This window comes from Dermochelys coriacea, chromosome 7 (assembly GCF_009764565.3).
Source record: "Dermochelys coriacea isolate rDerCor1 chromosome 7, rDerCor1.pri.v4, whole genome shotgun sequence".
Classification (NCBI taxonomy): domain Eukaryota; kingdom Metazoa; phylum Chordata; order Testudines; family Dermochelyidae; genus Dermochelys; species Dermochelys coriacea.
In genome coordinates this window covers 26052953-26066463 of record NC_050074.1, presented here as the reverse complement: position 1 = coordinate 26066463, position 13511 = coordinate 26052953, and the positions used below count along the sequence as shown (strand labels likewise).

The following is a 13511-nucleotide window of genomic DNA, read 5'->3' as shown; positions in this document are numbered from 1 at the left end:
GAAAAATACCTGACCTGTTTATACCGGCCATTTTCCAATTTTTGTAAAGTTAACCAATTTATAGCATCCTTATGCCATAGGAACTATGCCCAATGGTTTGTAATATTTTGTTTGAAGTACAAAAGAGATTTCACTACACTTGCACAGAAGCTAGACCAGTATTATAAACAGTCATTCTGTTAGAAAGAAAAGAGACACACAGAGGGACAATGTCACTTCAATGTTTGAAATCAGATATTAGTGCTTGACTGTCTAGACTGTACAGCTATGCGTTGTCTTCAATGCCAAGACACCACCATTAGTCAACTTCCATATACGACTCTCAGTAAGCAATATATCAATTCATTCAAATTATCAGATGAAATTTGCAGATTTCTTTTGGTTTTTTTTTTTTTTTTTTTTTTTTTTTTTTTAAAGACTGATACTCGCAACTACGCCAGGAAAATAATCTTGCTTTCTTGGGGAATACTAGCTGTCTTCACCTGACACTTCAGGTTTCCAGGAATACAAAGCATTTTCCTTCTTATCAAATCAGTAAAAATAGCAGCATGATATTGCTCTTTAGAAATGAAATGTTTCTGCCACCAAGTACCATTTTCTTGAAGTCATTGTTTTCTAGTGCATTAAGACAGATATGCACCGATAAAACAGGACATCACAATGGTTAATATAAGCCTTGAGCTTGTATTATTGTAGCGTCTTTCACCCTAAAAGGTCCATAAGCAGTTTACAAATTCAGGGAAATCACTTAATCCCCTAGGGTGGAAACTGTGGATGGTGAACAGCATGTAACCATCCTTCCCAAAAGTTTAGGAAAAATAATGGAAAATACACATCTAATGAAATGTAAGATAATATAGGTCGGCAAAAGAACACCCTCAAACGAACTAGAGTTTGGCCAACAACCCAGCACTTACAAGTGCCCTGGAGTCTTTAATGACAAGCAAGACCTTGATTTTGCATCTAGACAGAGAAAGGAGGAGGAGTGACACCCTAACTTAAGTGCCAATTTAGGAAGGTACTCAAGCATGTGCCTATCTTTAAGCATAGGAGCAGCAGTGGGACTACACAAGCACATATTTAACTGCCTTTCTGAAATCAGAGGCATAATGCGGATGAGTTAGTCCAACAGGGAGTCCAAAGGAAGACTGTACCAGCACTATTTCTTGTGCACTTGCCCTTCCCTGTCACAATTGGGTGAAAGGCCTCTCAAAGCAATGGGCCAGCTTGCAAGATATGGCTTTAAAAAAAAAATCATATGAAATGGTAGTAGACCACATGGTTTATGAACAAAACAGGAAACTGTACTATTGCAATTAGTGCCCTGTGTGACTAGATACCATAAAGTAGACCAAATCCTCAAGCCCAAATAAACAATGTTTCCTGCTTATAAATATGTTTAAAGGTCATTCTTCCTGAATGGTCCCTATGGAAAAGGGAGAGCAAATAAATTTAAAAAAAAAAAAAAAAAAAAAAAAAAAAAGCCTCCTGAAATTTAATGGAAGTTTATAAGAGTTCCCCCCAGAAGTTAGAGTCCAATAAAGAATCAATAGAAAGAGCCTCATTATATAATTTGTCATTTAGTTAAAACATATTTTCTGTAAGTCTCTAGATGGTAGGCCTAGCCTTGATATCGTGCGTTCATTTGTTTCTAGTCATCATTCAAGAAACACCTATTCCTGCTTCAGAAACTGAAGAAGCTGGTAGACTGAGGATTTACCTGTGTTTTCTGATTTTGCAAATTCCATGTACAGTTTTTAAATTGCCTCACATAGCTATTTAAAAAAAAGTCCACTAAGTATAATAGGTTTTAGTGTCCTTTTTAAAATGTAATGTAAGAGAAAATGTAGTTATGACTTACACTGATATAGTGCTTTCATCATGGAGGAGCGCAAAGAACTTTTATAGGTCATATATTATAGGGATCAGCTTCCCACAACTAAAAAACAGTCACCTCATGGGTAGAGCACAGCAGCCATTCTGCATCAGCAATGCTACAACATAATTTTAGAGAAGAGGTCAAGAATAACTTCCACTAGAAGTTATAGAAGAATTGGGGGAGGGGGGCACAATGTTGCTTCGTGGTCCCAAGTTTGGAATTTGGGCAGGGCAGCAATATCAACATCCCTACCTTTCCAAGGAAAGTCATGTCATCTTTATTAGCTATTAAGTGCTTGGTGGAAGAATGGGGTGATCTTGGTTTCAGAACTCACCCAGAAGACCAAAGAGCCAGCAGTGCATTGTCACTCTGCCATTAAATTGGGACACGGGTGTAGTACTGATTTAGTACCACAACTTCCCAATTTATCATCAACACTTCCTGAAACATCCAAGTTCTCTCTAGAAGCTTTCCATCCAATTACTGATCTGGCCCAATTTTGTGATGACTTCTGATAAGCGATGATGATATGGCACATTATACTATGGTATGGTTATAGCAACAGCCAAGTACCCATAAACAATCAATCAACCAACATATGTATATGATGGAAGGGAAAAAATGTTTCAAGTGTCCAAAATTTTTAACTAGCAAGTATTATTAAAAACAGAAGCCTCTTTGGACAATATTTTAAAGAAGAAATCCAGATACACCAAAAGATGAAATCCATAAGACCATGCCAAATAAAATCTTGATGTTAGCAACTCAGTTGGAACCACTTAGATTAGACTAGTCTCTCCCTCCATCCCAAAGGAAGTGACAGAAGAAGCCCTAAACTCAAGATACTTAAAATGCTTGACTGGTCAGAAGCATACACTGCAGGAAACAATCCTGCACAGAGAGGTGATGTACTAGATAACCTAGAAGGTTTTTTCCAGACCTAGTTTATATATTTCAGGTTTATCCAAATTCACAATGGAACCAAGTGCTCGACAGGTACTTTTAAAAAAAATTAAAAACCAAAAAACCAAAAACTATGTAATACACTGAATGCCTCCGAGATTGTTTTAATCACAAAGTTATAGAACCAATCACACTTGGTCTTGGGGAATCTGAAACAAGAGGAGCCATTTTTTAAATCCAGGCATTTTTCTATCAGATGACCATCAAGGAGAACAGGACATCATTACTTTTAAGTCAATCTGCTCCTTTTACATTAGCCTCTGCTAGCTTCATATGCACATTTGTGCTCCTGAGAGAATTACTGCCATCTTCAAAATGGGAAGGAGAAATGGAAAAAAAAAACAAAAACAAAAACCTACCTTCACTTCCTCCTAACAGACAAAATTTTAAAGAAAGTTACAAAAAAAGTTAAACAGCCTGTTTGAAAGATGAAAACCCTATATGAAAATGTTTTGCAATGGTAACTGTTATTCAGCCCTTATTGCATTACTGGGGAAGGGCAAGAAAGGGGAAACTTTGAGGGGTGGGGAAAGAGGAGAACCAAAAGTAAGTAAATCTTCTTGGCAAATTAACAAAATAAAAGCAAGCAGAAATGAACAGTCTCCCAGAAAATGAGAGAGAGAGCACTGGCTTTCAGAGAAAGTTCCATTAAAAAAAAAAAAATAGTAGCCTCAAACAAGTAGCATTTCCAATGTGGGGCACATGAATGTGGGATGCACACTTCTTTCCTGCAAACAGATGGAGACACAAGCAAGCTTTCCATGGGTAAGGAAAGAAGGGCTATCTTCTCTGCATGTGTCTCTGAAGTAGAAACGTACATAAAATGTTTACCACCAGCTCAATCTAAATATAGACGTACTTGTCTCCTGCAGAGCGGGGAAAAAGGGGGAAAGATAGAGAAAGAACCATCTTCTCTGTATATCCGTGTGTGTGTCCCACAGAGAAGCATCTTCTGTGTGTGTGTGTATATGTATATATAGATGTGTGCGCACCTCAGAAGTGGGGCTGCGATAAACCGTTTCCAAGCCCACCCTGATCAACTCCAGCCTTTTTCATTTTTAAGCCACCATCTCAAATTCAAGCTCCGACTTTTTTTTTTTCCTCCTTACACAAAAAAGAGGAGGATTTAAAATGCCTCTAACACTAAAATCTCATCCCCAGAAGCCTCTCTAATAAGAGCCATGCCACAGCCTCCTCCACACCCGCAGGATTTTGCATGCAGCTGTGAGAAGTGTATAAAGAGCCTCCCTAATGAATAAGATGAAGAGGAGGTGAGGGGGAGAAGAAGGGGGGAGGAAGGGAACAACCTTTCTTTTCTCTGCTCTTCCTGGGGATCTGAAAATTCCTCCTAATAGGCAGATCTTCAGGGGGCTTGGGGAGAGAGGGAGGACCCCCCAACACGTCGCTGGGTTGTTGTAGCGGCTGCTGTTCATGGGCCGTGGAGACGCTGCTCTTCCTCTGGCTACTGCTGAGATTTGGGGGGGCTTTCTCTTCTGTAGCAGCCACCAGCAGCGCCTCCTCAGCGGTACTATCAGAGCGGCCGCCATTTTGTGTGTTGTCCTCAGCTGCTGCTGTTGCGCCGCTGCTCTCCACGCCGAGGAGGCCCCGGTCGTTCTTCTCCGTCCGCTGAAGCTGCTCCGGCTCTATCTCGCCACCGCCAGTAACCCCAGCATCCGCCATTGAACTCTATGGCGAGGAAACAACTGAGCGCCAACGACTGTTTCTTCTCTTCTTCTCCCACGGAGCCGCCCCTTCCCAAGCGCCATGCACCACCCACCCCTAGCCTCTACCGCGCTGCTCCGCTCTACCACTCCGGTCGCTCACTTTATGGCAACAACTCCGCCTCTCCTCCCCCCCCCAACATGGCGGCGGCGCCGCAGCTGGGAAAGGGGCGTGGCCAGCGTCCGGCCAGCGGCGGCCAATCAATGCGTGGGGCAGGTTATAAATAGGGGAGGAGGTGCGCGCCGCGCAAGTGGCGCAGTAAGGTGAGAACGTCTCGAGCCGGCAGAAATGGCACGGCACCTCGTTTGGCGCGCCTCTGCCTCAGATCCATCCTTCCTGCTCCTAGACTCCTTGTGGTGGCTGGTTCCCATCCCTATTGGGCCGTGGCAGCAAGCTAAGGGAGAGTGCATACCGATCTTGTTGATTTTTCCTCTCAGGCAGCACAGCAGCCACAAAAGGGTGGCCTGGCACCGTTCACCCTTGTTGCACTGCCCAGGCAGTTGAAGCACCCACCATGGGTCACACTCCAGTTGCGAGAGGGAGTGTTTGTACCACGTAGAGGTCAACAAGCTTTTGTACCAGCTCTTGATCCTGTGCTGCAAGGTTGGAATCTGTAGGACCAGCCGCTGCCTGTCCTGCAGCTTGTCCAAGCATGCTTGATCCATTAAGGTACCACTTGGCCTTTGGTAATGGCCTGAATGGGACGAGAGAAGGAGGCATCATTGCAACCTCACCGCTTGTTATGTTACATCACCAGAACCAGAGGAGAAGGCCCGGGACCAGTTTCCTGTCCTCCTTAACATTTTGGACGAAAAAGAAAGTAGCAACATAAGCCATTGACCTTCCAGGAGTAGGAGTGGAGAAGACGACACAGGTGTAGTAGTCTGCTTTGTAGAGAAACAGGAACAAAGAAGAAGGTATCAGTCTGATCCCCACCCTTTTTCATGATTGGGAACAGAGATGAAAGTGTGGGCCTAGTTTCCAACCTTATTTCTGCAGAATGGGAGAAAAAGGCAGAGGTCTAGTCCCCACTCTGCCTCTTGAAGTAGCATCAGAGAATTTATGGGTCCTTATCCTTGCTTGAACGTTTACAAGGTATAGATGGGATTTGTGTTTTTAAGGTCTCATCGAAAGATCTCCTACACCATAAACTGAATGGAATTCAGTTTATCTTTTTCAGAAAGATAAGGACTGATTCAGTGTTGTCAGAGTTTTAAATGTGTGGTTCCTGTTTAGCTTGGTAATGTGGGTGTCCCATTTAGCTATGTGCTTGTGTCTGAACATTTATAGTTCTTCAGTAACTATTATTAATAACAAAAACTGAAAATAAGAGCTACTGTGAAGAGTTTGTCACCAATTTTATGCTGACTACTGGATATTTCACTTAAGGAGAGTATTCTTAAATGGTTAAGTCCACTATTACATCACTTAGAGATGTCACTCATTTCCTCCCAGTATTTACATTCCACACAAATTTGGTCTGCTCACCTCTGTTTGAATAACTTGCATCAGAAATAATTAATCATGAAACTGAGATTATTGATATTTACACCAAGAGAATTAATCCTACATCATCAGCATCTGCAAACAATGTGTTTTACCTCCTACAGTTCATTGAGACTTTCCTGGTAGACAATGACCTAGGCTTGGAAATAACACTTCTGTATTCTCCTGACAACACAACAGCAATGCAGTCTACCTACACACCCTCATCAATCCTCTGGAAACTCCCAAGTACAGAATGCAGCAGCACATCTCAGCAACGAGGTCTGCAATTAATATATCAAACCTGTCCACTCTTCACTATACTTATTTCCCATCAAATATGTTAGATTCAAGGTCTCCATCCTTACTTCCAAGATATTGAACATGGTGACCCTAAAGGTCACTTAAAGTTCTAGGATGAGGACTGTGTTCAACAGCTCCAGACCTCTGGCACAATGGAATTCTCTACCAGAAGAACAAAGCTTGTTTATGCAGGAGACAGCTTTCTCACATGCCTGCGCAAAACAGGAATAAACTCAGAATCTAAATCCCGTACTCCCATTAAACTTACTGTTTTCTGATCCAAGTGCAAAACCCACTTTGGTCTTACATTTTAATATAAACACACAGCACAGTATACTGGTACAAATGGTTAAAAGCAAAATAGCTCATAATTTTTCCTTCTGGGAACAAGATGAGAGAGAGAGAAAGAAAGAACCATACATGGTAGATATGTTAATTAATGCACTTTTGTAAGGTGCATAGGTACTGCAATACAGAAGGCAATGTAAGATCTTGAATAGAAATAGAATAATCATTTTAAATTTTCTGCATGAATAATTTTCTGTCTCCTTCGTATTGGGTCCCATATTTGTGCCTTGGAAAGTTGAAAGGTATGCTGTGTGGCATTTTCAGAACCTGCCCTCTCTTCAGAATGTATGTCCTTGCTCCAGGAATAGTTCTAAAAAAGCAACTCTGGCTCTGGGTAATAGCTTTAGATATGAAAGAAATATGCTGTAGGTGACTGAAGATATTTCTTTGACTGAATCCATTAAATACTTTAAAAAGTGGGACAAAATTATTTCCTGCATAACATTTGTGATCTGAAGAGCTACCAGCATGGTAACATGGTTTGAGTTCTTTGCTGCTGATTCACTTTTGTTTGTTCTACATAAAATTTCTTCAACTGTGTTAGCTGCTTAAGTGGAGAATGTGGGGTAAGTACATTTCTTTTTGTTGTCTGTCTCTTGTTCTGAACAGTTGACATCAAGCCTTCAGAGAAAAAGATGCCAGAAAATTTTATTCAGTCACAGCAGAGAGGAATAGCCCATTTTCTATGGTCTGCTACTAGTGTTTTTAAGCGAGGAAGTTTAGAATTAGCAGTTCACAAATGTGGTTGGTTGTGCCTCCTCATGCTCTGTTGTGGAATTGGACACTGCACAGGAAACACCTAATCATGCAAAGACTTGCACAGTTAGTTAACTTTATGTATTTTGAAGTCAATGGAACTATTCACAAGTATGTACAGTTAAGCATGTGTGTAAATCGTTGTAAGATCAGCGCTAAAGGAGTTATTTTTACATGAAGGATATTGAAGTGATTATTGGTACCTTTGCTCCATGACTTGTACTAGAAATTTCAAATGAGGTTTATCAAGAAAAACTACAAATTGTGAGTAACCAACCACTTTTAAAAAAAAAAAATCAAATGGAGAGTAGGAAATAAGGTCATCCATTTCTGTGTACCTCTAATGTATGTAACTTCAGGAAATACTCCAACCCATTGTTAAAATTCTTTCAGCTGGGTCTAGAAAAAGGTTCAGATTAAACCTAACTGTTTTAAAATTTAGGTTTATGACAAAACTAAGCTAGTTGTTGGATTTTTTTTTTTGCTATAACAAAACTGTTGCTATAACTCTTCTTTCCTCCTTTAAAAATATTTTAAGCATTTGTTTCCTGTTATAAACTAGAGAAGATAAAAGATGCAAGAATGAAAAAATACTATAAGATGATTCAATATTTAAAAAAACAACAACAGACGTCAGGTTGTTCCTTCAAAAGTGTTGGTCATAGGATTGCGAAGAAGTTTTAGAATTGCTCCATAGAAAATCTGAGCATCTTCAGTCTACGCCATGGAATTTTTAGAAGTAGTAGTTTGGAAATTTTGTTGCAAAGATTAATGATTTCATGCCTCTGTGACTAAGCAAAATACACCATGTGTAGAATAGTTAGAGAGACAGTAAAAAAAAAGTCTCTAAAATGTCTCATACAGAACCTCTTAATGAACAAAACATCATATATGACAAAGAGTATAAAGACAAATTGGTCAAGGCAAGAAAATCCATATAATCTAGGTACCAGGGAGTACAGGTGTTTGGAAGAATTATTTGGTGCTACTGAGGCTAAATAAACACAGAAGAGAAACTGAATTGCATGGAAATGTGCCAACCAGGGAATCAAAGGAATGAGGTGCTGCAGCATGGAGTGTGGGGATAGCTATAATTGATATTTTGTCTGACTATAGAGATAAAAGAATTTTAAGCAATTGTAAAAATGGATGGTTAGAGCTACACTACAAAGTTAGGTTGACATAAGTCCACTTGTGTTGACTTAGTTATGCATGTGTCCTCACTTGTATTTGTCTTCTGCTGACTTAAGTGGCCTCTTCCAGTGATACAGTAACAGCTCCTCCCTGAGCGGTACAGAGCCATAGTCAAACTACTGAGGTCAATGCAGTGCAAATATAGACACTGCATTAGTTGTGTCAACCTTAACAGTGCTCCAGCACCCGTCCAACAATGCCTCTGTCCTTGTAACAGTGACTGTTCTGGTCAAAGTTTGAATTCCCCAGCCCAAGGGTCACAGAGATTGGAATCCCCCCAACACCTTTTAAACCCCTCCATGTTTTTGAAATTCCTTTTCCTGATTGCCCACCTTGGTGAGCACACTTAGCACACCTTTTTTGTGTGTAGCCAACTGACCATGCCAGTTCCACACACACAGAAAGCTACTAAAGGCGCTCCAGCCTGAGACGTATTGGAAGTATTGGATCTCCTTGGTCTGTAGAAAGAAGACTATGCAAGCATGGCTCTGGACCACCCATAGAAACATGGACATCTATGGGCTGATTGCACAAGGAATGCTGGCAAAAGGGCATGACAGAAATCAGCAGCAGTGTCACATGAAAGTGAAGGAACTACCCCAGGCATATTACAAGCAAGGAGGGCAAAAAACACATTTTGTGCTGCCCACAGACCTGCCACTTTTACAACAGATTGCATGCCACAATTGGCAGTGACCCAACCTGAACCCTACAGTCAGCTGTGGACACCTCAGAGAAGACTGAGATGGAGATCCCTGCCATGAACCATGAGGAGGAAGCAGGAGCGGGAGAGAGACAGCAGGGCACTAAAACTATGCCATGAACTAGGAACTGTTTGAAACTCTGCAGCAGTCTAGCCAGGTGGGTCACCGATGAAAGGGAAGAGAGCTTGGGTAACTGCATATATGCATTATTCCTTGCCATTTTTTTCCTTTTCCTTTCCCTTATACCTCATCTCCCTTATCCCACCTCACGATCTTTGTTCTCCATTGAAAAATGGCTTCAGCCCATTAACAGATTAAGGCACAAGGATCAACTTTTCATTGCTGTACGGGTATAATGTTAGAAAGCAAAAGGTTAGGGAATTCATTTATACAGTCTGGTTACACAATCCAGTTACGCAGCCCACGTCACATCTGTGTCTTGTGCTCAGGTAGAGGTAGATCAAACGGAGTTAGTATTGACATCTGGCTCACTGGGCTAGGGGGAGTACTCTGTTTATCAGAATAGGGATGTGTCTCATTGTCTTGAGAGAGCTCAACGAAACTTGAAAGCTACACTGCAATCCTCTCCCAAAATTTTTTAGTGATTGCAGCCTTGTTTCTTCCATTGCAATAGGACACGATTGTGCTGAGCTCTGCAGCTCCATGCTTCTGTTAGAGTGAAGATGTGTGCCAAGAAGTGCTACAGAGGACTGTGATCGTTTTGAAAAAGACGTAAAAATTATGGGTTGTGAAAAGTAGTATGGGATGTTGAGCATGGCATAGTAGGAACTTGACCCCTAGCTTCCAGAACTCCCTGGGTGATTTGTTATAATCCCGCAAAGTTCTGTGGAAATGTCTCAAAAAATATTGCACTGGATGGCAGGGCAGGCTTACCTACTCCTCTTTACATTGACATTATGATGATAGAAGCAGTCCTGGTTAGTACACACAGCACTGATGCAAGCAGTCAAGTGTTCAAATACAGACTGATAATTCAAACTTCAGTCGATGTATGCAACGTAACTTGTGTCAACCAAACTTTGTAGTGTAGAAGTAGATGTTGTTGTCTACAAAGAAAATAAAATCTGATATGGCAACTATTTCCAGTCTTAATCCTAGCAATTCAAGTATATTGGAAAGTGCTAATAGAAATAAAGTTTTTTTTATCAACAAGGTCATCATTAAATCTAGATTCTGTTCCGTAAAATTACAAATGATAGAAAAGGAGAAAAAGTCTACTCTTTGTGCTCATAGAGGTGAATTGGCTTCCAAGGAAAATCAAAGCTTTGAATGTAATGCTGATGATTGATATTTCAGTGTGTTACATCTGAAAAAATGAATGGGTGGACTAAAAAATTTTAATATGCTTATTAATATTTGTTGGCTATTCCATGGTAAGTCTTGACTTTGGCAATTATAACACTCTTGCTGTGTAGGTAAAATGCATTTTTTATTGAGGCCTCTTCATGCTTTCTTAGGGAGAAGCTGCAGTGTGGGGTATGCACACACAAAGTCACTCTTGAGCTAACTAATGATAAGCAGGAAAATTGATATATAATATTTTTGTATGTATAGAAATATCATTGGGGGATCTTTAGTAATCATTCTAATGAATGATAATTGAACAAGCACTTTTTTCTTTGTGTTCTTGTAAGATGCATCAAACATTAATCATCAGGAAAGATTTTGGAGTACAATGGAAAGATCCATTTGGCCTTCTACCATTGTGATATAGTCGATAAATCATTTCTGAGCAATGAAGAATATCGGTCAGATTTAGAATTGCTATCTCACTTTCTCAAATGTTTCTATTCTAGGCTGAGCTTTAAGAAAAACTGGTGATTTAGCTAGTTAAGCTAATTGCTTACCAAATAAGAAATATATAATTATTTTTGGAACAGTTTTGGAAATGCTTGTTATGTTTGAGTATTTTTATAATGAATGATTATCTGTCAGAGATGCCATTTTACTTACACTTTTTAGTGGGAAGTACAGGTGGATGATGAAATTGTTTGAAATACAATGCACCTTTTCTCCTGAAAGCAAGAAAAAAATGGGAGCTTTTCAAACTTGTAAAATAAGCGTTGATACACATTTGAAACTAAGGGTTAATTTAGCAGCAGGATAATATAATCAAATCTGAATGTTCTAGTCAGTTTATTGGATTTATGTTAAAGTCCTCCTGGAACTTTCTGTACAGCTGGCATTTAAAAAACAACTCTTTGAAATGTGTTAGTTTACATATTAGTAATTATGCTTAGACTTATTTTTTTAATTAAAGTGAAGATGTCAAGTGTGTAAGTCCTCTTCTCCCTCTCCAACACAAATGTATGTACTTCTGTCTGATTGATAAGTTATGTTGCATTGTACTTTGTTCTGTACTTTTCTTAATAATTATGTGCTCTTTGGCCATGTCTAGACAGGGACGCTCAGGCAAGTTAAGGCACATAAGTTATAGAACGTTAGATCTGCATGTCTAATTCAGTCCTTATTTTGTTGTAGCTTAATCCTCCTCTGAGGATGTTTACTCCTGAATGAGAGCATCCACATTGTGGTTTAGTGGGCTTTAATTTATGCGCATTAACTTCACACATTTCATTGATTCACCTTAACTTTCCTGAGTGTCTCCATGTAGATAAGCCCTTACTTATCAGTAGTTCCTGCATAAGTCTTAAATGGTGGAAGAAAGAAAAGACCATATGGATTATGGGACTGAAGACGTGTATGTACGCCTTGTTGATGAATCTCTGTCAGAATCTGAGGTTGGAAAAAATGTTGCTATGGATGTTTTTTGTAGAACCACTGTAATGTTTGGCATCTGTCTAATGTGTCATTGTTTCCTCACTCATGTGGATCCAAAATTCATAGTATCTTTCAACATTCATTATATTTTATATAGATAATTTGGAGGAAATTCAGAAAAGGGAGTTGAAGGATTTGAGTTCAGTTGGGGGAGTGAGAAACCTACATCTGAGAAATTGATGTACAGGTACAGATACTGTTACTTTCCAGAGGTTTGGGAAAAGATTCTGGCATTTCAGTTGAGACCAGGAAGGAATGTGCAGCCAGGAAGGAGGTAAAGATAAGAGAGATCCTATAATGGTTTGGTTGATGAGACAAAAATGCTGCTCAAGTAAACATTTCTATAATTTCTTTTCTTGATATTTTCAGAACATTGATATATTACCAGTTATATTTTTCAAACAAAATTACAAATAAAGTGGATAAAAATATGGTTGATACTTTGTCTAGAAAAAACTCCTCAATGTCTTGATTCTACTGCTAATGCTTTTTTTTTTTAATAGATTTTTACCTTTACCATCTCTTCTACAACTTCTCAGTTACAGAGCTGGTTGTGTCTGCTGAGAAAAAATGGGGGCTGTGTATCACTGGCAGATGGATGGCACTAGAGCTATTTCATGTCACAGTTTCATCAAATGTTCTGATATAAATGTTGAACGCAGAAGAAATGCCCTGGTGATAGGCACTATATGAAATCCTAAAACAGAGCTAAATAGAGCATTGCTATCTTTACCCTAGTTTTTTAAGGTCAGTAACAACCATTCCGGTATGTTAATAATTAAAAGGAAATCTAATAGTCAAATCTGTTTGCATTTTCAAAACAACTGAATTAGCCTGAGTTGTTATCTCAACAGATGTCATAAGATAAAAAAGATCTGGCCAGTATGTGATAGTTCATTTCCTGGGAAAAACCTTAATTCCATCCTAACTAAGTCTTGTCTGGAAATTTCCGTAAGTTTTGGAATAGGCTGTGTAGGATGTTAATGCCAGTGATGTTTTGTCCATTGTGTGTTTCTATAAGAACATGCTGTGTCCAGTAAATCTTAGGTGCACCTAAGGAATGGGGCCAATAATTTTATCAATTAATAAAGTAAAATAGAATGAATTAAAAAGAGAAGCTTTGTTGTGAAATTCTGTTGCCTACAGAAGAGGACATCCATAGATGCACATGGCAGCTTTAGCTTTAGGCTGCCATTCTGGCTGGTCTGGCATTCTACTAGGTATGTATTTCATGGTGCATAGATATCACTACAGATGCCAAATGTAGATATAGCTCCAACCATAAGTTAATGAATGTATGTCTTTCTGAAAAGAATGCTCTGCTCATTACTGCAAACAAAAGTATTTTTTCCACA

At 39.5% G+C, this 13511-nt stretch overlaps 1 protein-coding gene and 1 long non-coding RNA gene across 14 annotated transcripts in view; one reads left to right on the top strand and one right to left on the bottom strand.

The window, feature by feature from the left end:
- Positions 1-4757, bottom strand: part of TASOR (transcription activation suppressor) — a 55523-nt gene extending 50766 nt beyond the window's left edge. For 6 of the 13 annotated variants that reach the window (XR_005293902.2, XM_038409190.2, XM_043520019.1 and 3 more), the window contains exon 1: positions 4150-4753. Coding sequence is in view for 12 of the 13 variants with exons in the window: in XM_038409190.2 (XP_038265118.1) it covers positions 4150-4522 (373 nt within the window). In the remaining variant the exon portion in view is untranslated. Of the gene's footprint in view, positions 1-4149 lie in introns of all 13 variants that reach the window. The other 7 variants (XM_043520020.1, XM_043520021.1, XM_043520015.1 and 4 more) reach the window with 4 other exon arrangements.
- The window catches only part of LOC119858388, a 30561-nt gene continuing 21779 nt past the window's right edge, over positions 4730-13511 (top strand). Inside the window, exon 1 of the long non-coding RNA XR_005293874.2 lies at positions 4730-12903. This is a non-coding gene — a long non-coding RNA (uncharacterized LOC119858388). The remainder of the gene's footprint in view (positions 12904-13511) is intronic.